We start from the raw sequence: 25,937 nt of genomic DNA on the forward strand, positions 1-25,937 counted from the left end.
ATATGCTCGTAGTAATTCCTTAAAGAGGAAGGGTAATAAAACTCTTGACTGCATTCTATGTGAAATATAAGATAGAAACCAATGAGTCAGTGTGGTTTTAGGCTCCTATTTTCAGTACAAATGGTATTCAGTTAGCCATATTTAGCAAAGAAAACACAAAATTACAAAGTGTATGAAAGTATCGTCATGCAAGTTGTACTTTTATGAACCTGTCTACTGGCAAAAATGTTGAACTTAAACCATGGCAAAAGTTCTCTTTTTCTCTTTTTAGATTTAATTTTGTATTCGCAGTCATGCTTGTGAAAAGCTTGGAGTAAGTTTATGAAGCTGAAAAGTAGTACTGTGTGCTGTGTGTACATCAAAATAATTAAATGAATTCTTCAAAATTTTAAGAATCAAAATAGTTTTTAATATTTTGATTTTTTAAATTTACTGATAAAAAAGTGAAAGATGAAGAGGGACTCGGTCACAGCAGAAGCGTTAGCTAAGTAATCATGGTTAAACTTTTTTCTTCTTTATATAGCTATGTAGAGGAAAGAAAGGTCTGAATACTGTTTTCTTCCTCTGCGTTCTGGCAATATCTCTAGTGCAAAAGTACCCACAAGTACCTTTCCCTGAAAGTATTTTTATAAAAGTCAAGAAACAACAGGAGCCTCTGACCTATTTGTGTGTTGTTGTGTTGGTGGTTTTCTGTTTTCCCTTAAAAAATTCTTCATGATCCAAATCCAGAGGAGCCTTTTGAAAAACATTAAAATGTCAAACAGCTGCGGTCACTCAGGCTATTTCTAATACTGGTTTTGTTAAATCATTTTACTGCTGAGGTAGGCCTCCAGACATATTTAAGAGAATGGTGAATTTTTTGCCACCTGAGCCTTAACTATTTTTAAATTAACTGTAGTGCTCTGGCATGTGAGAAACATGTTTTTGTATGGAGACTGCTCTTCAACTTTGTGATTATAAACCTCAAACCTGTGGCGTTCTAACACAAGAACTTTGAAATTCTGAGTTTATGTCTGGGCTCATGAATTTTAGAGTCTTAAATTTTACTTTTAAACTTCCTTCCCTCAAGTTCTGTGCAGTATCTCAATTATCATGTTTTCACTTTGAACTATAAATATATTATGACACTTGTTTAGAGAAAATTTGGCAATGCTAATGTTAATTACAGCAGAATCTCAACTAAGAGACTATTTCCTGTTGCAGAGCTTCCTCAAGCTTAAGTGTGCTTTATTGATTTATAGCTCAGACTTTAGGTTGTATAATGTTTGCATAAAATGTTATGAAGTTTGCTTTTGAGACAAGTCAAGTAGCACAAACAGTTAGGCAAGCCTATAAAAAACGTGGCCTGTGAGTCAGATTTGACCTTCAGGGCAAGATTTTGCCACTGAGAGACGCATAAACCTTTTGCCAGTTCCTTGGTTGAGCAGGGGCAAGCCTCCCTTAAAGTATGGGTAGCTCTGAAATAGATCTTCAAAAATAAAATCTCTTAGCCCATTAGAAGGCATCTACCTTTCCCATCTCCTTTCTTTATTAGGGCAGGTGCATATTTTAACTGTATTCTCTAAGTTGCAAGATGAAATAAAATTCACATTTTGACAGAAAAGCAATGAAAGATTGTTATGCTGACCGGAATTGGACATAGAAGTGTCAAACCAGAATGAATATCTTCTAGGTCTGTACAATTCAGAAATACAGACCAGTGAAGAATACTCTTTTTGCTTGAATTTCAAAATGAAGGAAACTAAGTTTTGGTGACGAGATTTGGGATGAGCCTGCCTGGAAAGGTTTATCTGAAGGATCAAACTCAGTTTTTCACAGAGGTGATATAGAAAAATATTTGGATGATGAGGTAGGATGCACAGCTAACTTTGGGTAACGCACATCTAGTTTTCTTATGGGTGATTTTATCAAATGACACCATCTCATTTAGTATTTCCCAGCTTACTTTGTAAATATGACTTTGTGAAGTTTTTCCCTACCTCAAGAGATATTCTTTTTACTGTGTGATGAGTTTTTAGTGATAATGGTCACTATCATATTTATAATGTAAAATCAGTATTGATAAATATTTTTGTACGGTAATAGATCTTTCAGTGGGACTAAACACTAATCACTATGAAGTAACTAGCAGTGTACATTAGTGCATCTGAAGTAGTTATATGGATCTTATACATGTTTCGTAACAGTCTTCATTATAGCCTTTCTGTAAGCTCTTCTGTGCTGGATCAAATCTTGGAAACTTGAAACTAGTGTGAGTTTTGTATTTACCACAAATAAGACAGTTTTTAACTTTGGAAAGCTATGGAAAGGAAAAAAACAACTTACCACATCATTTTAAAGGAGGAATTCTAATAAAAGGTATCTTTTTTTTTATCCCTTTCTCTTCTTGTTCCCTTCCTTTGACTGTTACTTTTTCTACTTCACTGTCCACTTGATTTTCTGATTCCCGTCTATAGCAGTGTGTTATGCCTGAGGAAGCTTTTCCCCACAATTTAATTGATAAACTCAATCTTAAGTGTAAGTAAATTACTATTTGGTTTTGACTCTTTGTGTGTTACAGAGCATCTGCTACTCTATGAGAAGAGCCTAACAGCAAGACCTTATTTGCTGTGCTGTGCTCCCTCGTTGAACAAGAGAAAATAACCTGGCAAAAGCTTTTGTTCGTTATCACATCCACACCAGGGACTCTGCTGGGATAGCTGAAATAGGGCAAGAAGTTCAGGTCATTAATATTTTGTTGAATATTTGCAGGACAGGTCCTTATGGGAAAGGAGAGAAGATTTGTTTGGTAGCACAGGGAAGGTTCCCGTAGAATAATACACTTTGCTTTCAAAACTTAGAGATAGACATACATTTCACAATGACTGTAATGGAATGGCACTTCAAAGTTTTGATTAAAACAAAATCCTTTAGAATTTGGGGTAATTTTGGAAGAAAGTAGATGTTATATATGAGTGATATGGTAGAGAGTGGTGGCTATCATGGTGGAGTCAAAGTTGGAAGAGTCCTGAAAGGTTATTCCCATTTTTAATAAATTATTCTGCATCCTCTTCCCCATATTTGTTTTATAAAGTAAAAACAGAAAAGACTGACCCATCCCTATTATAATTCTGACTCCAAGCCATTTTTCTCTTTTCTGTTTGCATTATTTTCTCTAGTGCCCCCTTTCCCTCTTGTTTATTTGTTTGCTTGAACAGTCCTTTTTTTTCTGTTTATCCACTTTTTTCCTCTATTACAATGACATATTTATAGGCAATGACAGTAAGGTTATGCTTAGAGACCGACTGGAAATATTTTTAAAGTGCTTCAGTATAAAAGCCTGTTTCAGCATCTCTGTGTTAACATCAGCATTTAAGCTGTTTTGTAAGTAGCAATGAATCTTCTTATTAGAATAAATATTCTGACTATTGGAGAATTAACAGTGAATTAAACATTAGGAAAAAATACTGTGCAATTCAGGCAAAAGAACCTGAGTAAAATTTTACTACACACTATGAAACTCGGCGTCTAATGATGTGATTATGTGAGATTTAAATTTTCATAAAATAAAAAAATTAACATGGTCCTAGGTTTGTAGCTATGAACAAAAGTGGAAAGTTAAAGATTGAAAATTGAGGATGCCAATAAAAAGGATGTATATAAAAAAAAATATTGATGATTTTTAAGTATTTTGGTTTCTCAGTACTGCACTGTATAGAAATAGGAAATTTTGGCTAAATTATCATAATCCTAATTCAATATAACGGGGTAGGGAAACATTCCCACTGTTATATCAGCCTAAGAAAATGTTATGGCACAATAAAATGTAGCCAGTTATGCTGAAGGAACATTAAAGAAAAGGGTGCTGGAATTAACTCCAAAGGCAGCAATGCAAATAAAACGGAAGATGTGAGTCTTCAGCAGAGTGGACAAGGTAGTATTGAAAACAGTGGGGTTTGTTTGGGGCTGAGAAATGCAAGAAGTGAAGCTGAGATGTTTCCCAAGCAGAGAACAGCTGCACAGCACAGAGGGATGGAGGCAGCAGTTTGGCTCACCCGTCACCAGCCTGGTCAAGTGGCTGCTGTTGCTGATGATGCCATGAATGCTTTTGTGGGGCTGAAGGCTTGTGTAAACAGCAAAGGAAGGTTGTTTGCGTTTGATGTAGTTGCTGTCTTCGCTATGAGGTTGCTGCAGTATTTTGGATCTTTTTGGGTAAGAGAAGCTTGCCGACTCAGCTGTGACTTTTTAAAGCTGTAGAATTGGAAAAGGACAAAAGAAAAGTATCTAAATTCTAATGCTTTCACTTACAATGCTGTTTCTTTTCTGTGAAATCCTTCAGCTTATTGCAAAACCTTGTAACAAAATGTTTTTAAATGTATAAATGGACATTTTTCAGTATTGTGAATAATACTGACAGAGCACAGATTTCATTGCTGTATCTGCACTCCATTAAAAGTAAATTGTGATTAATGTGCAAAAAGATTTTCTTTTTTTTCTGTGAATAAAGGGAAGTATGTCTTCTAAATAAGACAAAACAAAAGATTTTCATTAAAAAAAAAGATCCTTGTTGAATCCAGAATTCCAAGCATGGGCTTTATTCAAATTTAAATGCCACTTAGAGGTATTTTTAAACAAAGGGTGAATTAAATAAACTTCAGTGGGTCAAATTACATAGCTTTATAAGTTGAAAGAAATATTTTTAATATTTTTAATAGAGACTGGAAATTATTTCAGGTGTAGTGCTGAATGCTTTCAAACGTATTGAAGTAAAAATAGCTCCCATCTGAATGTTAGAGATAAAAACTAGTATTTTAATAAAAACTAGTATTCAGTCACTTCTGCAGTTATAAGGACTTGCAGATGCTACTGGCCTCTACTATGTTAATATCATTTAGGCACAACAATTTCATAGAAAATTGTATCTTCATGAACAGAGTGAAGAATCAGAATTCTTCACTCAGTTGCGGAATGAAAGAAAAATGTTTTACAGGTGATTTCAATCCATTAAGACAATTTATCTGTTACTTCAGCTAATCTAATGCTTTCTTCTTTGCATTAATGCATTTGTTTCTCTGAATTTTTGTGCTTGTAGCTGTTGGTCACTGATGTGACACTATTTTTCTAGCAGGACAGATTTGTAACTGTGTGGCGCAGATATCAGAGCTTTCTTGTGAATTGTTCGAGCAGCTTCTGCTTTGCTTCCTTTCAGGAAACCAAGTGCATCGTTACTACAGGAAGTTTGGTCTTTCCCAGGCACTGTCAGCAGTCTGACTTCTGTGCTGCTTGAAGGGATATGCCCATGAGCAGCAGGCAAAAGCTCATTTACCTTTTTTTTTTAATTCTTACTATATTGAATTCGTGTAATGGAGGTTGTGTATGAAAACTTGGCCAGGATGAGTGGGTTTTTCCAGCTGAGTCAGAAAGAGGTCTTCCTAGATCATTTTGGTATAATACAGTAAATAAGCAGTGAAGTAAAAAACATTTGCCTTTGTGCTAAATATTGATTACAGTGATTGCTTGCTAAGTTCATTCAGTTTGGAATTTAGCACCCAAATCTTTTTGTTGAAAAGTGTTTATATTCTGGTATATTCCATTGCCTTTCCCTTTAGCATACGAAACTACCATTCTTCAGTAAAACAAAGCTAAACTGCCTGTGGAGTGGGGAAGGGAAAAGGCAGTGAGCTGTGATACAGAAATGCAGGCTTTAGTCCTTGGTTGCTTGCGGTTTTGAATCTAGGGAAGAAAAAAAGAGAATTTAGGTTTTTCAAGGACTCTGATAAGAGGACTTTTCAAAGTGTTTTCTCAAGAATCTTATTTGTACAGCTTGCAAAAAAAATTTTGATCAAGGGAAGCCAGTTGATGTAATCTTTTTAGATTTCAGTACAGCTTTCAATACTGTCTCTCACAGTATCCTTCTGGACAAACACAGCATGTGGTGGTAAGCAATTGGCTCACAGGTCCAGCACAGAGCGTAATTGTGAATGGGGTAACATCAGGCTGGTGACCTGTCACTAGTGGGGTTCCTCAGGGCTCCATCTTAGACCTTCAACATCTTCATAAATGACTTGGACACAGGACCGGAAGGGATCCTAAGCTAGTTTGCAGATGATACAAAACTGGGAGGAACTGTTGACTCCCTCAAAGGCAGGGAGGCCCTGCAGAGAGACCTCAACAAATTAGAGGACTGGGCAGTCACCAAACATTTGAAGTTCAACAAGGGAAAGTACCAGATTCTGCACCTGGGATGGGGCAACTCTGGATGTTTGCACAGACTGGGGAACGAGATGCTGGAAAGCAGTGCCACGGAAAGGGCCCTGGCGGTCCTGGTCAATGGCAAGTTGAATATGAGTCAGCAGTGCCCTGGCAGCCAGGAGGGCCAACCGTGTCCTGGGGGGCATCAGACAAAGCATCACCAGCCATTTGAGGGAGGTGACTGTCCTGCTCTGCTCTGCACTGGTGCGGCCTCACCTTGAATATTGTGTGCACTTTTGGGCACCACAACATAAAAAATATATTAAGCTCTTACAGAGTGTTCAAAGGAGGGTAATGAGGATGGTGAAGGGCCTTGAGGGGAAGCTGTACAAGGAGCAACTGAGGTCACATGGTCTGTTCAGCCTGGAGAAGAGGAGACCGAGGGTGGACCTCATGCAGTCTACAACTTCCTCACAAGGGGAAGAGGAGGGGCAGACACTGGTCTCTTCTTTGGGGTGACCAATGACAGGACCTGAGGGAATCACCTGAAATTGTATCAAAGAGGTTCTTCACCCAGAGGGTATTTGGGTGCTGGAACAGACTCCCCAGGGAAGTGGTCATGGCACCAAGCCTGACAGAGTTCAAGAAGCATTTGAACAACACTTTCAGGCACATGGTGTGACTCTTGGGGATGGTCCTGTGCAGGGCCAGGAGTTGGACTCGATCCTTGTGGATCCCTTCCAACTCAGCATATTCTGTGATTCTGTGATTTTGGATTAGATTGTGCTATATCACTTCAAGGCACACCAAAACAGTTAGTTCAAAAGAGGAAAAAGAGCTCTTGTTTCTAGGTCATCCTGATGTCAAGCTGTTGAGTTAGTAGCAGAGACCAGCCCAAGAGACAGCTTTGGTGACAGTAGCTCTGCCTGGACTTTCTGTGTGTGACTCAAAATCTGGGGTCCCTGGAGTTCTTTGGGATGGGAAATCCCCACTCATCCTGCCCGCGGTCATAGCAGCCATCTGGATTGGTGAGGAGGGTCCTGTACCCATCTGCTAGACTTGCTTGCCATGAGGGAATTCCTGTAGCTGAAGGACATCCATATCAGAGACTAACCCTTCTCGATGTGTTTAGTGTTATCTGTGCAGATACATGATGCTTCTCTTTCTCCTCACACTTTGCTTTTTCAGGATCAGGAAATGGATGGACACTTGCTGCTCTCTTTACTATGTTTCCACATCTTTTTTCTCCTACTGACGATCACTCTATAAACTATGCAGTCTGTAGTAATGAAAAGTCAGGTCATGATGAGTTATTGTTGTGGACCTCAAGTCCTCACCCTGCTTTCTAACACAGAATTTTCATTTTCCATTATGCTGCTATTGCTGAATGTGACTGATTTTTAGCCTGGGCTCCAGGAGCCTTTCTGACCCCAAGCAGAAGGGGAGCTATTGCTTCGGCGCTAGATCACGGTATAAGTATGACGTGTTTATCTTTGTTTTATTTCACTGCTTATCAACTAATGCTTTATCATTTAATTCTCTTCTTGCTTATAAAATTTGTAGCAAATACTTCAGATCTAGTGGGATTTTACTTGTGATTTTTTTTGTTTCTTCTTCCATACTCTTTTGTGCCCTCATAGACTGAAGTGACTCAGCTCACTATGTATTTTTTCCCTTTGTCTCCTTCCCCTCCGGTGCTGTCTTTTTCTGGGTGGTTGCTATCTGCTCTTTTTTCTTTTGATGTTTTTGCCGTACTATTTTTTTAATAATGTAAAATCCTGAGTTTTAGACTGTTCCTCATAGTTACTGTCCATTTGCTTCTCCTGTTCCATTTTCCTTGCCGCTGTGCTTTCTTTTTTCTTGCTTTGGTTTTCTGGAACTTGCAATCAGTGATGCAAACTTAGCATCAGCTATATATTGCAAGAAAGAATATCAGAGAGAAAATAAGTGCAGCAATGGAATCAGAAACTCAGTTATCAATGTATCTGTTTCTTGTTTTGTACTAATGTTCTATGTTTTCCTGCTACCTTTTTATATTCTCCCTTTGTTGCTGTTGTGTCTTTATTTCTATTTTTGATTTCTGCATCTAGTTAGTATTGTTAATAGTAACATTGGATATTACTTACAGTTAAAGAGATTACAAAAGACAGTGCACTGAGAGCAGGTGGTCACACTTGAAATGGAACAGTTTTTGGGATCTTCTGAAATTCTGTTATGTGAGCTGAGGACTAGAAATCAAGGGAGCAGTGAACATTAAGGGAATTGCTCATTCCAAGCATTTGCCTTCATGTTCTTTTTAAAACCACAGGCAGTTTATATGCACAGCCAGTTTATATGCATTTTTGTATGAGTTTAGCTGAGCACTGTAATCTTGACATCTGAAAACTCAGTATATATGTGGTCAGTGGAAAATAAATCTGACCTCTGTATATTTTTTCACTCGGAGGCGAATGGTGAATAGGCTAGCCTTGAGAAGCTGTTTGCCTCACCATCCCACATTCTTTACTGTAGTGAAACAGTGTCTAGTTTGTCAGTCGTTGCTGGGGTTTTGAGGAAGGGAGCAGGAGATGCTGTAGGCAAAAGGACCTGTTTGTGTACTTACTCAAGTTATGGCTGTTAATGACATTGAGGTTATCTCTCCTGTCTGGTACATCCTGCTGTGCCGCTTATGAGGCAATACCCAGCAAGTGATATTCTGTTGTTTGTAGCTTCTCTTTGATGTTTATTATTTGATTTGGGAACAAGTAACACGATGGTGAGGGGCATCAAAACTGTTTCAAATATTTGACTTAATGTCTTAAATTCCATGGGATACCAGTGTGTCTTTATATAGTGATATAACTACATGTTGTGGTAGGTACTAATTGCATAACTACTGTAATGTCATGCCAACAGCTTGGATTACCTTTTTTTTTGTGTGTGTGTCTAGTGGTTAATTAATCTTCCTTTTAAAATTAAAGCTCCAGACGCAAAGCTTTCTGTTCCTCAATCAGATGGGATTGTATTGGGTTTGCACCCCTTATATCCCATATTGTTTCAGGGACTGCCTTCACATTTATGAAATTGCTGATTATTTGTGTTGGAGAAATAGATCAATTTCATCACTTTAAGAATTAACAAAAAGCTAATTCCCCGATTCTTAATTAATTGATTATTTTGTTCTCAGATCCAGTTTCTACAAGCCACTGTGCATTATAAAGCAAGATTTAACAACAAACAAAAAACCTCTTAATTAGATTAAGGTTCCTCTTAATAAATTACCTATGTAGAAAATATGTAACAAAATAACTAAGCATTTCACCTTTAATTAAAAAAATTTAAATAAGTCAAAAACCCGACAAAACCCCACAAACAACAAACTAGCTGCAGTAGTAATGAATATGCTAAACACCATAAACATGCCCTAGGAGTGTTGGAATGGTGACCGTGAGTAAACCTGCGATTCCACGTCTGTGAAACTTTTACCACTGCCATATATAGTTGTAATGCTATGAAATGTAAGAACAAATATAGTGCAATTCTTTTCCAGTCCTAGCAGAATATATGAGAAGAAAAATGGATAGATAAATGTTGCAAGTGGAAAGCTTGCAGTAAAATTTCCCACTTCTGAACACAGCTTTATATAGAAATTTATTCCCCAAGTTTATAGGTGTTTGTTACCTATAATGCCCTGGTTTGTGTTTGGCTCTTGTATTTTTTTGTGGTGAGTTCCTGCTGTTTGTTCTCAAGAAGTGACAAACTCCATGCTACAGTAAGAACTATATTCTACTTTATGTAGGTGTAGCTTCACAATCATTGCATTATGTGAATTATCTTTATTTCTAATTATATTATGATCTACCAAGAATTTCCAGATCATCTGCAAAGTTTATCATAGATGCCAGTATTTGCAGTCTCAGAAAAAACATTGCTGATAACAGCAAGATATGTGTATGATAAAGAAGGAGAATTTACTGACAATCTAATGGTAATTAGAAGCCAAAGGATATTTCGATTCTGAGATAACTGTTACAAGATAGGTAACAAAAAATGTTAGGGATTTACTCAGTTTAACAAAGATTAAAAATTTGCCGTTGCTATCGTTAAAGAAAATCAGCAGGCATTTATTCATTTTGCAAAATCACATCAGGAAAGAGGATTTGTAAATAGAGAAATTCACTCCATATTTTCAGTGGGAATACCTATCAGCTTTGTAAACCTCTGACTACCAGCCCTTTTCATGCTTCCCTGTGGTAACTGGATCTTTCTGGATATGTCCAAGACATCTTTATATAATTCCTGCAACCCTTTAAACAGCATGTAAGGTCCTGCAGTGCTTCCAAAGGAAGGCTTTGGTGTCTTTGCACACATTTAAGAGTACTTTTGGCACCTTCTCGTGCACTTGTGTTGCCTTCTCAACCCATAAACATGCATGCACACATGTGTTTGCAATTCTTGTCCACCCTTCACCAACTGGGAGCTAATGGGATAAAATGTCTTTTCCCTTTGTCCTCTGTCAGCCTCATTGCTGTTCTACCAGGTGTTCCCTGGATGTGTTCTCAGACGTACTTTAACAAAGTGTTCTCAGTGTGGGTCCTGTAAAACTCATACCAGCAATTTTACTACAGTATTTTCATTACAAAGGGCATCTTGTTTCATAATAATGTTGTATTCATTTTGAAGATGTCCTCACATCTTACAAGAAGCAAATCTAAAAAGGTGGCCGATGCTGTTAGTTGGTACTTTGTTTTCCTTGTAAAGTCAGCATGGTATAAAAAATTCAGTGTAAAAAATTATTTTAAAAGATAGATTGTGCCTTGATGGTACCTTGTTATTTAGTTAATGTATGCCTTCTGTGATATGGTAGCTGCAGTATATGCTATTTATGTCCCAGAAAATATTCAAAAATAATTGCTGACAAAAGCTACTTCACAGGTTGACTCAGAGGTACATCTTGTAATCTGAATGTTAATATTCTGGATAGCTAGGCAAAGAAAACTATTGATGTGGTTTGAAGGTTGTGTAGAGACTAGTCAGGATTTTAGTTAGAGAAGTGGGGATGGAGAGGGATTGAGATACTTGAGTTCTCCCAGCTTCACTGAAATTTTATGTCTATTTAGTGTATAATTCACACAATATGTAATATTTTTGAACAGGTAAGATTTTTTGCTAGTCAGTTGGAAATGTTGACTTTTATATCTCAAGAATTTATGTCTTTTCCAGAAGCAATTTAGAATCACCTTAATTTTACTCTAGAATCCAGGCAGCCCCTGGTTTTTCTGTGCAATTCTTGACTATCTATCATCTGCTTTATTTTTTGCCTTAAGCTTAGGTTGGTCTTACAAAGAAGCACTGATAAAAAACAGAGGTCTGAATCTTACGTCCATTACATATGGTCTATTCCCATGTGATCCACGCAGAGGGAGTAGGAGCAGCTACCACTGAGATCAAACAGTTTTTCTAGCTCAAATTAACATGTAGGTCTTGGCTTTCAGTTTTAATGGACCCAATCAGGACCTCTGTATTTCCAAAAAGGAGATCATCCTTTTATTGGTGTTGCAGCTGTTTTGGGAGCAGAGAACTGTTGAGAGTATTGTCAAGTGAAATTATATGTTGTATTTTTTCAGTAATACAATTTTTACACCCAGGAGTTGAACATTTTATTCCTGCCTCATTCACCTGCAAAAATATTGATTCTGTACAGGCCTTTGTTATCATAAACTATTGTGCCACAGACAAAGGTAAACAGCATTCTTACCTCTTTGGATGTGTAGTCAGATAACCCAGGCTGTAAACTGGAAAGTATTTTTCCTATCAGGCTCATTGGCTGGCCCAGCAAACTCCACGGGTATCTGTATCAGCTGCCTTGGAATTGCTTTTGATGTGATTAGGCTACTAATTAGCTGTCTCAATTCTTTTCTCCCTCCTGATGTTTTCTTTTGATTCACTTTGACTCAGAAGAGTCTGCATTGTGTGTGTTTGTTTTTGTGTTTTGTCTAAAATCCTTAATGATAGCTTAGACTGTCCTCTTTTGGTTGAGAGTTTCCCCCTGTTGACATACATTTTTCTGTTAAATAGGTGCATCAGGATTTTTCTCTTAGCTGGTACTTTGCAAGGTGTAAAAACAAGGTATGGTCAGGGTGCATGTATATGTGCATATTCATTTAAAGTGTGCTAAGGGTTTTACAGTCTTAAAGAGAATGTGCATAGTTACTTCAAAACCATCAAAACCATAATACATGTTTACTACTCAAATTCACCTCACAATTAAATTGTTATGTAAAATTAGTTAAATAACAGCAGAAGTTATTGTATTAAGGCCCACTTTGCAAGGAAACCAATGGCAAGGAAGCCATGAAACACGCTAATAGATTATATGCTATAGCAATATATTGCCTTTTTATTACTTTTCCACAGGCAGCAGATTCCTGTACAGTTATTATTACCTACATTATCTGCTAGTTTTCTATCAAAAAAGATTCAGTCTATTGAATCATTAATCTAATATTTATCATTCTTATTGAAAATCCACTAGTGTTAGCACTGTATAAAATATTGACTTAAATATACTGGTTTTGCTAAAGATTAAAAACATATTAACCTGAAAAGCACAGTATTTCCTAAGACATTTTAAAACTACTCATTGTGGATATTTGAAATGACAATTTTTCTGTGTTGTCTGAGGAATGATTTTTTTCTTAAATCTTTAGCATACAGTAAGTGACCAGTCCCATCCTGATTTGAAGATGCTGAGTGTTCATCCAACACATATTTGAAATTTTGATGTGTATTGCATTAGTTACTGAATATCAAGAATAAAATTTGTGCTCATACATAGAGTGTAAAATGGGATCTTTTGTAGCAGCACACGGTCTGTTTAGAATGATATAACAGGCGCTGAATGTTCAGATATCAAACAAAATGCCATCTTTCTGTAGAAAAGAGGTGTCAAAAAGTTTCTTTGTAGCTTTAACGCATGTGATTATGTAGTACAAAATGCAGAGTTTGTAAAATTTCTTGAATATACAGGCAAAAAATGAATAATTCAAAACAACTCATAAGTTCTACATTCTATTGTATCTTTTATAACGCAGGCAGAAGATAGCATTGTGTTCCCAGTAGAGCTGAATTTGCACAAGTTACACCTCGGAAAATGCCAGATGGTCTATGGTCTACTTTTGAGAGCTGTCACATATGTAAAGATTTGAAAAAAGAAAGACAGCTGAATGAGAGCAGTGGATCATTAAAGAGAGAGTGAGAGTCCCTGGGTATCACTGTGTTTTAAGAAGCATTGTGTCATTCCTCATATTACACCTTTTTTTTTTTTTAAGATATACACAACCTTTAAAAAATAAGGTAAAAATATTTCTGTTTTAAACTGAGGTGGTTGTGGTTTAATCTCAGAACTGTCAATTGCTTTTGTTCTTTATGCTAGAATGCGGTCATATGGTTCCTAATTGGTTTCAAGTGTGTTTTAACCATAATATTCAAGTCTCCCTAGTGCAAAATTATCAATAAAGTTAAAATAAATTTAAATTGAGATAACTAATCCATTTGGGGTTTTATTCCATTTTGATTTGACCTGAATATGACATTTGAATAGTGTAAAGCCAGTCAGCTAAAAAGTTGTATGTTAATGCTAGCAGACTTGAGTACTTTGGGAACAGGATAAGTTAATAAAAAATTAAAATTAAAAAAACATAGAAAACTCCAAACCCTTAGTAAAAATAATAATAAAATCAAAACCATAACTGTTTAGATTTTCCAGGACTTTTCATTCACCCACAGTTTGACAGAAACACACCTAATTTTACAGATTGAATTTTGGATAATTTGTCAAGTTATTGTATCATAGCAAAGACCCAAAAATACACAAACAATTGTAAGCTGCCACCACCAATTTAGTTGGCTTGGAAAAGGTTATAACTGTCGGTTTTAGAAATTGGCATGAGACACGGAGAATTTTTAGAATAGTTCTTTAGAATAGTTTAGAATAGCTTTTGTTTATTGAGGAAGGTTAACCCCTCCCCAGCAATTCTACTTTATTGATGCAATTGCACCACTTCACACTTGGGGATCATAGGCAGTGGAGACTGAGGAAACATCATTACATGGACCATGAAAAACACTGTTCCTTAATTATGCAATTAAATTTAAGTGGGATAATGAAAATAAACTTCTGGGGTGCTATGGACATAAACACTGAATTTTGATTTCTAATGTTGACAGATATTTTTGACTGTGCTTAGGTCTCCATTGCCTATTTTTAAAATGGAAGGAATGACTTGATTTTTAACAAAATTAATTTTGCACATACATGGAAAGGGAATCTGCACAAAGGGTTCCTGGTAGTATATTTTTAATGATATTTATTCAGATAGGGAAAATCTCCCTAAAAATTTGTTTTGGGACCTTTATATAAATCTGGAGAAGTTAACCAAATATATACTACAAATTGAATTTCAAAGTGAAGAAAGTACCTCGGTTATGCTTCTGTTTGTAGGTTTTGCAAACACTAATGCAAGATTGAAGGAGGAGCATTGTCAGAAGAAGCTTTGAAGAAGCATTTTCAGCATTGTCAATAAAAAAGTCTTTGGGCAATAATTAATTGTTCAGGTATCAGATAGTGTTGTGCTCCTACTCTGTTGGCTTGGAGGTTTGTGAGCAGTTACTGCTGGTAAAGGAAGTGAACAATCTTTGATCTTTGTCTTCCCTGTAAAATCTTTGGGGAGGCTAAAACCTAAATGTTTCCCCCAGCCCTCTCTTTTTTTCCAGCAACAGAAAATTATCACTTTGGTAAAGTAGGTTCAAGCATGGTTACTTTGACCTGGATTGATTTGGGCAGTCAAGTCGATTTGCTGAAAATTTTAGTGACGATGAGCGAAAAAATCGAATAGCAAGAAAAAAAATGAACCATTTCATATTTAAACTATTTACCTGTGACTAGGATGTAAAGTTTAAGATTTGTATGAAGTTTAGTCTGAAAAAGTTTATGATAGTTGAAGGAAGCAGTCTGAGAATGGTATCAGTGTCCTGAATAAAAGGGAAACATTGAGAGTTTGTTAGGCAAATTTAGAACTGAGAGTCTTTTTAAAGACCATGTTGGTCTATATGACCCAGTCATATTTATCTGAAAATTTGGTAACTTGTACCTGAAGTGATCAATGGAGATGTTTCTTTTTAGAAAAAGCTAATTATAATTATCTATATGTGTTGTTACCTTGTACACAGCGTAATATGTATATAAATGTGTACTGTGAAATCATCTGAAAATGGATGTGAACCATCTGAAAAGAGAATGAACTGCAGCACTGTTTTTCTTTACCCCTGACACTAATTTCTCTTCAGTTGAGTCTCTAGTAGAATCTGGACTTTCTCCGTGACATAAAATTTATAAATTGTTGGAGATTGAACTGTCTGAAAACTTCATGTTCAAGCATGATGCAGTGGTGTTTTGATTAGGAGAGGTGATTGAGCTTATGTTTTTTGATTGTGAAATCTTGTTGTGATACTATGTGTATAGTTTAATTAGTTTTCCAACAAAGTCTGCATTTTTTTCTATATAAGAATTGTTAAATTGAAACCACTTTTGTATTACAAAGCTTTACATTAAAAAAAAATCCTACATCTTTTCTTTAGTTATAGACTTTAAATACATAGGCAGCCTCTTTTCTATGTTATTATAATTATGCTTCTGTATGATACAGTAGCACAACACAGAATGATCAAGTTTCGTGCTTACTCATTAGGATGAGTTTATAACGTGTACTCTCAGAGTCTTAACTAGGTCACTGCAGATTCTTGCCTTGACAGGTTCTGTATTCTTTTATCTTTGACCATTTCAGTGTGTTGCCATTAAATTCCCAACTGCCCCATTAGCTATTTCTAAAATTGTGATTCTGAGTTGAGGAATATGGAGGGGGGAACTCTGGCTTGCCACAACTGTTTGAATGCATGTACCTTCTGGTTACCTACTCCACAAAACCAGATTTTGTTTGGTTTTGTACTCCCCAGCAATCCATGATCTTTATGAATTAAGCTCAAAATGTTGTTAAGTACTTGGATACTCCTATTCTTCTTTAATATACTGGTCTGTGGTGGCTGTGTATCGGGGGACCCCTACTGTGCCACTAAGGTTATTTTCTGAAGACTTGCAGGTTGGCCAACCTGCAACTGAAATTCTGTTCTGCGGTCTGTATGTTCACTCCAATACCTTTTTCTCTCATTTGATTGCATTTCCCCCGTTATTCACTTGGCTCCCTTAGTACAAGTTTATCTCAGTTTTGCTACCTTGTTTGCCAAGCTTGACTTTTTCCTTTCTTCAAATTGCTTGTCTTATGCTCTCTGTGTAATTCAGAGTCTTGCAAACCTTTCCTTGCAGTGCTGAATGGGGAATCTAGGCCTCATGCATACATGATATGCTTTTTGAATACCTAATAACTATTTTTAATTTAGAGATATTTTTTGCTCTCTTGTTTTGCTTTCTTGTCAGTCTATTATTAGATCAATAAAAGCAATGACAGTTCCATTCCTGATCTAGCCTAAAGTGTTCAGTTATCAATTTACAATTTAAATTAACCCTTTCTTTCTTTCTTTCCTTTTAAGCGCAACCTCAACGTTTGCCTCAGCCGAATACTTCAGCACTGGAAAGGGGTGAGGAAGAAAGTGGCAAAATCCAAAATGGCCGCATGGGTCTGAGTAATGGAAGTGGACTTCACAACGGAGTCAAGCACATACCTGCAGACAACAGAACACTTTCAGCTCCCGTTTCAGAAAAAATGCACAGAAAAATTCAGTCCACCTTGTCTGTCAACAGCAACAACAGCCAAAAGAGTAAAATAAGCTCTGTGTTTTCTCAAAAGCCAGGTACTTCACCAGAAGGTAAGCTGATATTCTTAATTTAAAAACCCCAAACTGAATAAAGACCAACCAAGCCCCATTCTCACCAAAAATTACACAATTAACAGAAAATAATTGAAAAGTGTGAACTTATGCTCCAGAAGCAAATCCATTATGATAAAAGACATGATTCTTTCCCAGAGGAAAATATTAAGTATTTGAAGGAAAGGAAAGCAATTGGAGAGTTCTTGCTTTCAAACATTTGATCAATATAGTCTGATAATGCATAAGTCACTGTAGTTAGTATCCTGAACTGACAGAAACTCCTGTCAACATTGTCACATATGCACCAGAAAAAAACATTAAAGTACTACTAGTTTAAAGCATAGTAAGTATTTAAATCCAGTAATGGCAGGTTCCATGAGGGTGGACTTTGCTTTTGAAATATTCTAACAGATATCCTGACTAGCCATGAAGTCTGAACACTAGATAATAAAATTTCAACCTGTCCTTCAATGTTTAGCATGCCTTATGCTATATTTGGGCAGCAAATAATGTGCATGGAAATGCTTCATAGCCCTTCTGCACAGCTTAAATAAGCAAAAGTAATTTCCCTTATGTTTTAGCTCTGTCTCTGTGTTCTTGCTGCTTGCAATTACACTCATGGTCCCAGAGTTCCTGAGTCTCTCCTTGATCCACTGCCTTCCCATTAGCACTAATATACTTGATGGGCTTTGCTACTGCCCATTATGAGAAGGGTGCAGGCAAACTGTAAATTTTATTGGTTTGAGGCAGGCATAGATGTGACTGGTTAAAAAAACCCCTCCAGACCGTGGGTACAAACACAGATTCTTAGAGAAATGGGAGATGGTACTGTTCAGTGAAATGGGGAGGATTCTCGGCCTAGATGAAAGGAAGAGGGATCAGAAGGACTCCATGTAGTGGCCTGAACGAAGCCTACTGATGTCAGTGGAGTGACTTCTCTTGACTTCAACTACTTTAGTCAAACTTACTCAGTGAATCTGTGTAGTGATATCAAGAACAGCTTCACTCAGACTGTTCCATGGGCTGGTCTCCCTTGCTGTTGTTTATTTTTATCTTTATCTTCAAGAACCTACTGTTATTTTTCTGTTGTACTTTCAGTCCTCTAATGTTTCTTTCCAAAATCACAACATCATACTTCCTGTATTCCCTTTTCTGTTATGTGAAATACAGTTCACCCTCCAGCCTGATATTTTTCTTATATGTTTTTCCTCAGTGCGCTTTCAAAAAAACGAACTTAAGAGACCTAGATCTGTTCATGTGGCTGTAGAAAGTCAGTCTTTAAATTCAGGCCTCTGAATTTAAGAAATTCAACCTCTGAAAAAGAAACACCTGCGGAGTTCTAAAGAGTCAGTGCCTTCCCTGTCCTTTTCCCTATACAATTAATTATGGCAAACACTTTTTTAATTCTAAAATTATATTGCAATAAATACAGTTGGTGGGATTTTTTTTTGTTGCTTAATAACCATGAAAATAGTTATGTCAAGTTACTGAATAATTTAGAAAATGGATAAGATACCTTCAGATTTGGCTTTAAATTCTAATGTCTGATTTTAATATCTAACACATGATTGTGTTAGTTGCCTGAAACTGCCAATATACAGTATTTTTATATACAGTCAGAAATGTTGTTATTTTTAAAGGCATATATGAGTACAATTTAGATAATTACATAGTGTTGTCACACTGTATTACTTGCATTCTTTCAAAGTACAGAAGTACAGGATAATCCTTACTGTTACACGTGGTTTCTTGAGTCACCTTAATAGCTAAAATTAAATATAGTTATATTGTACATCTAACTTTGTACTGTTCTCATTTTGGATGTGGGAACTTGGATATATGCTCTCAATAGCTTGATCAGTGCTGCTAATGTCTGCAGCTCTAAGTTTTCTGTTAACTAATCTGAGTGAGGCACAAGTTTTATTGTGCGATGATTAAAGTATGTCTGGTGTATTGGGATATGTCAATAAGAGACTATCTATTTTTTAAAATAATTTTCTGGTTCTGAAATTTATTTTACTTTACAGTTCTTTGACAGACGTTTTATATTTGTGTAACCACATCTGCATGCACACATATACAACCCTTCTGACAGTTTCTTCAGCTTTTCAGTGATGTACCCTGTGGGGGCTTCATGGGGGTGCTAAAAGCTCTAAGTGATACTCTTATCAAGCTGTTGCCTTGCAGGAAGTATTATTACATACTTTATTTGTCCTATCATCCCACAGTGTTTTTTATAAGATACACAGTCAGAGAATCTAGAAATGGTCAGTTGAAATATCTAAATATTTATATTATATATAAATAATGATATAAATATAAATATTAAATGATTTATCCATAATTTTAAAATAATTTCGTTATTACTGTAAGTCATGTTAACCCCTTTTGACTACTTCTGGAAGATTTGCCCTCTGATATCTGGTTCAAAAACCTTGTATAATTAGCCAGGTTATTTTTTCAAAGGAGTTTAGTTTCATTTAAACCATATATGTGTGTATATATATATTTGATGAATGCATCTAACTGTACTAAGCCAGAAGAGTATATCAGGAAGCTCAGTGACTGAGAATTGCATAGACACTCTTTCAAAATGGTATACGTAGTTTAATTTGAACATGACTTCTATAACTTCACTGTATGATGAATCATACTTTTGTGGGCAAAGAGACGTTTTTCTGAGCCGTTGCCTCTTCTGATCAAATGATGTTTCTGTAGCAACTATTGAAAAGACTTACAGGAAGATGGAAAAGATAGGAAACTATTGGAAATTATTTGCAACATTGCTTAACTGCTTGGCTTTGCTTTAACTTGTACCATTGTAACCTCATAAGCCGCTCGTTACTGCTGAAGAGCTGCTGGGTTTGAATTTCCTTGAAGGTGTGTGTTTGTGTTTGGACACATCTATATGGTAATATAACTTCTATGCAGTATCTTATGTAGCCTTATGGAGAAAAAGACAAACTATATTTATTTTGTACTGTGAGTATCAAATAATGAATCACCTGAATTAACTCACCAACTTAGTTTACTGTAGCATCCACAAAATTTTAGTAGAAAAAAGTACAGGTAAACTTGTACACTTCCAGATATTTCAATTAATTTTATTTTTGCTATTTCTTATGTAGTATGTAGTATTAGATTTTATAATCTAATTAATAGAGTTTTAATAATTAGTTAATAGATTTTCTAATTAATAGATTAATTAATTTCCAGGTTAAAACCTGAAAATACACATCCTGTATTTTTACTTCATCTGCCTTGTCTTCCTCCTTGAGTGTTCTGCTCTGTTGTCAGTCAGGAGAATAGCTGAAATCAAGTGAAGGAAAGTGGCTAGGGAAAAGAAATAGGTTATGTCCTCAGAAGGAAGAAAAAGTGAGAATTCTGAGTTTAGACTATAGAAAAGAGAAAATATTTTTCACCTTTTCTTATTCCCTCCCAAAAGCTGCATTCTTCTTGATTCTTCTTAAAAGACAAGATATGAATATTTCTGGAGCACCACAGCTATTTGTAATGCAAAGGAAGTCCAGATCTGGTACTTACTTTGCTCTAAAATATTGTATCTGTTGACAGAACAGAAAGCCTGGAAGGGCTTGAAGCAAGATCGAATCAAGAAACATTTGGGCTTGCCACCCATTCTGTGCAGGAGCTTATTTGGGCTCTTGCTTATTTAAAATGTAGCGTGCTGCTTCATACACTGCACGTTTCTGTATATGCACCAGAAAGCTAAAAGAAGTTCAGTATTACTTTACCCTGGATATCTCATCTTCCTATGAAGATCAGTAGTGCTCCTTTTGTTCTCCAAAGTACTATACAGTCCTAATGCAAGCTGTGAAGCCCTCTGTCCCCCCAGATTTCCCCCACCATAGTTAAGAACTCTCATTAATTGTTCCAGCTGCAAAATCCACTTGTGCTGTGGGTCACATCTTATGAGCTTTTGGAATTGATGCTACATTGGAAATGCTTAAAATGTAGCAGAAATTTTGGTAGCAGTGGTATAAAAGCATTAAAAACTCCCTTTTTCAAATGAGTCAGTAGTATATATGACCCTAGGATTAGCTCAGTTGGTTACAGCATGGTGCTAATAAAGCCAAGGTTGTGGGTTCAATCTCTATACAGGCCATTCACTTAAGATTTGGACTTGATGATCCTTGTGGTTCCCTTCCAACTCAGAATATTCTGTGATTCTGTGATGTGCAATCGTGTCAGTATTCCAGAATATGCTGTTTAGAAACACATCCAAGGAGACTTAGGAGGGTGTGAGTGCACTCACCAGTTCTGTTTTTCCTCTGCATTTATTATTTATCCATATTGTCCCTGAAGAAATCTTACTCAGCTCCATTACTTACACTACAAAAAACCAAAGTATTTATAAAATAGTAGGAGTGTTGCTCTTAAAAAGCAGTTTTTAAACACTGTTTCAGTTCTTAAGATTTTTCAAAGGTACTGGGTAGGTTTCAGTGCATATTGGGAATTTAAAAAAAAAATTAACTCAAAGAAATTTTAATAATATTTTAAATTATTGATGCCATAGGTGTCACAGTTCGTCCAAAATTCCGGTTGGTAGGCCACTAGCAAAGAGAATTGTTACTGTCTTGCACTTGTTATGAGTAGTGGAGAAAAACACCTTGGAAACATGAAAAAGCAATTGTAAATGAGTAAAAAGGAAGACAGTCTAGCTGCTATGTTCAGAAGCATTTGTATGTGTCCAGAGCAACTTAAAGAAGAGAGGAGATCTAAAGGAGACAGCAGTGAGGCAGCAGAGCAGTAGATCTCAATGTCAGGAAATGAAGAAAAATGAGTAACTGAATGCCTACATATTTGTATCAGAGTAGTGGAAGGTAAGTGATAATGACATATGCAGATTTGGAGGAGGAAAGGGAAGAAGTTGGGCAGGGGGAGGGATGGAAGAGGAGTTTAATTAAGGGGATGGACGGGGCCAAAGTAGGTCAGTATTATTTTGTAAAAACCAAACTCAGTTTTCCTACCAATTAGGAAACTTGATGGTATGCATTTTTTTGAATCAAAGCAATCCTTTATGAAAAGTTGAGGATGGAGAGAGGGTTTAATTCAGTTTTGAAATGGAGCTCTTGCTCTTGGTCGAGTTGTTGGGACCTCACAAGTTACTATGTTTGTCAGGGAAGTTCCCACACTTTGAGTGTTAATTTGAGTTTAATGCGGTATTTCACACGTTCAAAAGGCTTTGAGCATACACAATTGCTGTATTCATATGGAAACAGTAGATGGTTAAACGATGCTAAACAGATCATGAGCCTGCCTCCTCTATGTACAGTGAGATCTACTCTTTATTCCATCCCAGGCTTTCAAAACCAGAAGGACACTAGAAGGCATCTTCTTCACAATATTTTGTTTTTCAGGACAGGTCTTTAGGAAGTGTAATAAGGCTAGATGCAGGAGTGAGGTAGATAAAGCCTGCAGCATAGAAGTGAAGCTTTGGAAAAGGACAGGCAATGCAGACTTGCCGACACATTGAAGTTACCACTCTTGCTTTTCCAGAAGAAAAGCCTGAGGCAAGCTTCCTCAACTTTCTGGACTGTATATCTTGTGCTACTGAGCTTAGAGATATGATGAACAATTTCACCCAACGTGTGGGGTTTTTTTTAAATCCAACGTTTAAAATTCAACATTTCAGGGTGCATTTGGATGAGACTTCCCTCACCTCCTCCCTCTTCTTTTTAGTATAATGCAACTTCATCTGTTCTAGATGTTGAATGCAAGCATGGGGTTCGTGGGCACTATTTAACTCATGCTGCTGACTACATTAATTTATTAGAGTATCCCAGGTGATACTGATGGCTTAACTGAAGACAAAGCAAGTCCACCAAGTACCCTTTATGTTAAGCTAGGGTCTTAACAACCACTAGGTGCATATACATGGAAAGTAGTGAGTAGTCCTAGCACAGTAGCAGACTTTTATTTGAACTAAGAGTATTTTATTTGGTTTATATAATTTTATATAAACAGAAAAATTGTTTTCAGTAAACTTTCCTTTTGGGCACATGATTTTCAATAGGATTGGGTTGGGTTTTTTCCTCTTGAGTGACACAAGAGCAGCAGTAAGTTTTCTTTTGTAAACTCTTCAGTCATTTGATCAGTATTGTTTACTGACATTTGGTAAGAGCAATGAATAGCATAACATTGCAGAAATATCTGTTGGTCATCTCTCTCTCAGTCTTTCTTTTTTTTTTAAGCATACATACACTCTGAAATCCATTCCATAGCATTAGGTAGCATTTGGGCAGCTACTTGTTAGTGTCCTGCCAATCTCTCTACTCGGGCAGAAATTTTCATTAACTTTTAGAAATTGATTGAAAGTGGATTTATGTCTGAGCAGGAATTGCTAAACAGAGTTTTTTTTGTTAGACAAGGTTGTATCAGAACACAGTTGTCAATCAGGCAGTGGGCAAATAACGTTATCATACAGTCGAATGTGTGGTTTTTTAAGAAGACATTTTTAAGAATGTTGTGTTTTAAGCATAGTTTACTTTTTTTCACACAGAAATCTTGGAAGGTAATTTATATATTGTTTATGAGTAGTGAGTGGAAAACAGGGCCTGTAACAAAAAAAAGAGGTCTTCCCATGGCATCCATTTTACAAGGGCATGGCTTAGCTAGCATCTAACTAGTCTCAGTATTTGCAGTGATGAGCAGTGGCAATGAAAGCTTCAGATTCTAAGGAAGTCTTAGGTATTGGAAATTAGGAGATTTCTTAGTATATATTTATGTTTGAAATGGATCATTTTACTCCTTGGGTTATATATCAAGAGTTTAGAATATAAGCTGTGATGAACGTTTCCATGTGTTTTGCAATGTGATTTGCCTGATCAGGCAACATTTTAAGTTTCTTGATCAACAGAGATAGTTTTTTTTTGAAATGCTGAAATATCACATATACTAGGCTTTGTAACTGTGTTTTCCCCTGTCTAAAAAAAAGTCACTCTATTATCTAGAGATAATTGTACTCCTTGCAATGTGTCAGTTTATTCTTGTACCTTTCTTATTTTTCCGTGAGCATTTTCCTGGGTGCAGTGAGTTTTCTCAAAAGAAAGGTGATGGGTAGCAGAGGCTGCACGTGAACCCCGTATGCTGCAGGATCGGTGGGAGGCGTGAAGGCTGCATGCTACTGCTCGGTAGTTTTACACCTCACCTCTGTGCAATGCCCATTCTTAAGAAACCTGTGCCGGGGTGGTTTCTCGTTGGCTGGCTGTGCTGCTCTGGCTGTCGGTTCTCAGCCGTTGGCGCTGTGTATTCATCCCTGCCGCTGCCAGCCCCACACTGCCAGACTGCGGGATGCCTGTAGCACCTGCTGGGGCTTCTGTTCAGGGCTCTGCGGGGGCCCGGAGTAAACCCCTGCTGAAGACCTCAGCTTCACTTTGATTGCGGGTTTGCCCTTTTTGATTCTCTCTGTGAGACAGCACAGTGCCTGGAGATTTGTTTTGAGTTGTCTGAACTTGGTGAATATGGTTAGTAAGAAGCTGACCAAGGTGACCATCCTGTAAGTGAGTTTATTTACCATTGCAGACATGAAAACCTTTTATCATATGTGACCTGCCTGCATAGTATGAAAGCTTTTTGGGTCAGTTTGTGACAGATTGGTGTCAAACATTATAAAAGCAGGAGATATCAGCCTGCACAAGCATTTCTCTGTACATTTTTCAATTCTTCTTTTTTGTTCCTTGTACAGTTTTGATGGTCTCTTAAAAGCCTGTTTCTTAACTAGAGCAACACCTTTTCATAAAAATGAAGAGGAGGTGATAAAAGGGAAATTAAAAAAATATTTACTTCAGTATTTGAAAGGAATTGGATACAGGGTATGCAAAGATTTTAGAAGTAAAAAGTGGTATGTGCATGCAAATATTTAAAGACATGGACAAACATAAAAATTGTTTTATTGTTGATATTGTTTCTTTTCCTTTAATGAGCGTAGCAGTTATAACTGAAGTAAGTTATAAGTGGGGCCTTCTGGGCTTTGAATAACAGTGTGTAAACAGTTTGAAGGGATTTTAGGCCTATATCTTGTCTGGATATTGTCTGTGGTACCATTTATAACCCCGTTAAAGTAGATGTTATATGTACTGTATACAATCTTTGGTTAGATCTGCACAAAGTAGCTGAATGTATGTGTATCATATAAAGCAGCAAAAACTTGGATGTGTTGGTTGTGTTTCTCTTTGTCTCGGCATTGTTTAACAGTTTTGATGAAGTTTCATAACAAATCTGTAACTTTTGGGGATGTGCCAAAAGACTAAAAAACAGCTTTACTTGTTTTGGTTTTTAAAAATGCCGTATGGGATGACCCTTTTAACATCAGGTCTAGCTTTCATCCCAGGCAAAATGAAAGAATAATCGAAGATAAGCTTGAGTGTCTGAAAGCTCATCTTTTTTTCCCAAATGTGACTTGGTCTGATAAAGTTTGCTATCACTGCCTACAGAACAAGTCTATTGTAATTTATGCCATTTAGCATAGCTTTTGGGAGCTTGGATCATAGTCAACAAATGTGATACTGTACTTTGATGAAATCAAATGCATTTTATAAAGGAACTAAGGTAGATATACTAGTTCAGAGTATTTATTTTTTTCCTTTCAAAGTTTACCTCTATACAGTGTTTGCACCCCACATAGTCACTTTTGTATAGTGACAATCTGTAGTGCAGCATTTCTCCATTAATTAGAAAAAAGTATAATATAAGTATTGAAAAGTAATGCAAATTTGAGGCTGCTGTGGTGTAGTGTGGCAGTCCTAAGGAAAAGGTTATCTTCATTAATGGTTGGCCTATGTAATGAGACTTAAATACATTCACAGAGAAAGAAATTAGTTTAATGAAAACTCAAACCTCAAGAAACTTGAGAGTTAACTTATTACCAACAGTACTGCATCCTG

General features: G+C 36.5%; 1 protein-coding gene across 5 annotated transcripts in view; it reads left to right on the forward strand.

Annotated features, from left to right (window-relative positions):
• Positions 1 to 25,937, forward strand: part of MDFIC (MyoD family inhibitor domain containing) — a 58,516-nt gene that overhangs the window by 25,239 nt on the left and 7,340 nt on the right. For all 5 annotated transcript variants that reach the window (XR_003534039.1, XM_027682201.1, XM_027682202.1 and 2 more), the window contains exon 4: positions 16,756 to 17,031. Coding sequence is in view for 4 of the 5 variants with exons in the window: in XM_027682201.1 (XP_027538002.1) it covers positions 16,756 to 17,031 (276 nt within the window). In the remaining variant the exon portion in view is untranslated. The remainder of the gene's footprint in view (positions 1 to 16,755; positions 17,032 to 25,937) is intronic.

This window comes from Neopelma chrysocephalum, unplaced genomic scaffold (assembly GCF_003984885.1).
Source record: "Neopelma chrysocephalum unplaced genomic scaffold, ASM398488v2 Primary Assembly neopelma1_62, whole genome shotgun sequence".
NCBI lineage: Eukaryota > Metazoa > Chordata > Aves > Passeriformes > Pipridae > Neopelma > Neopelma chrysocephalum.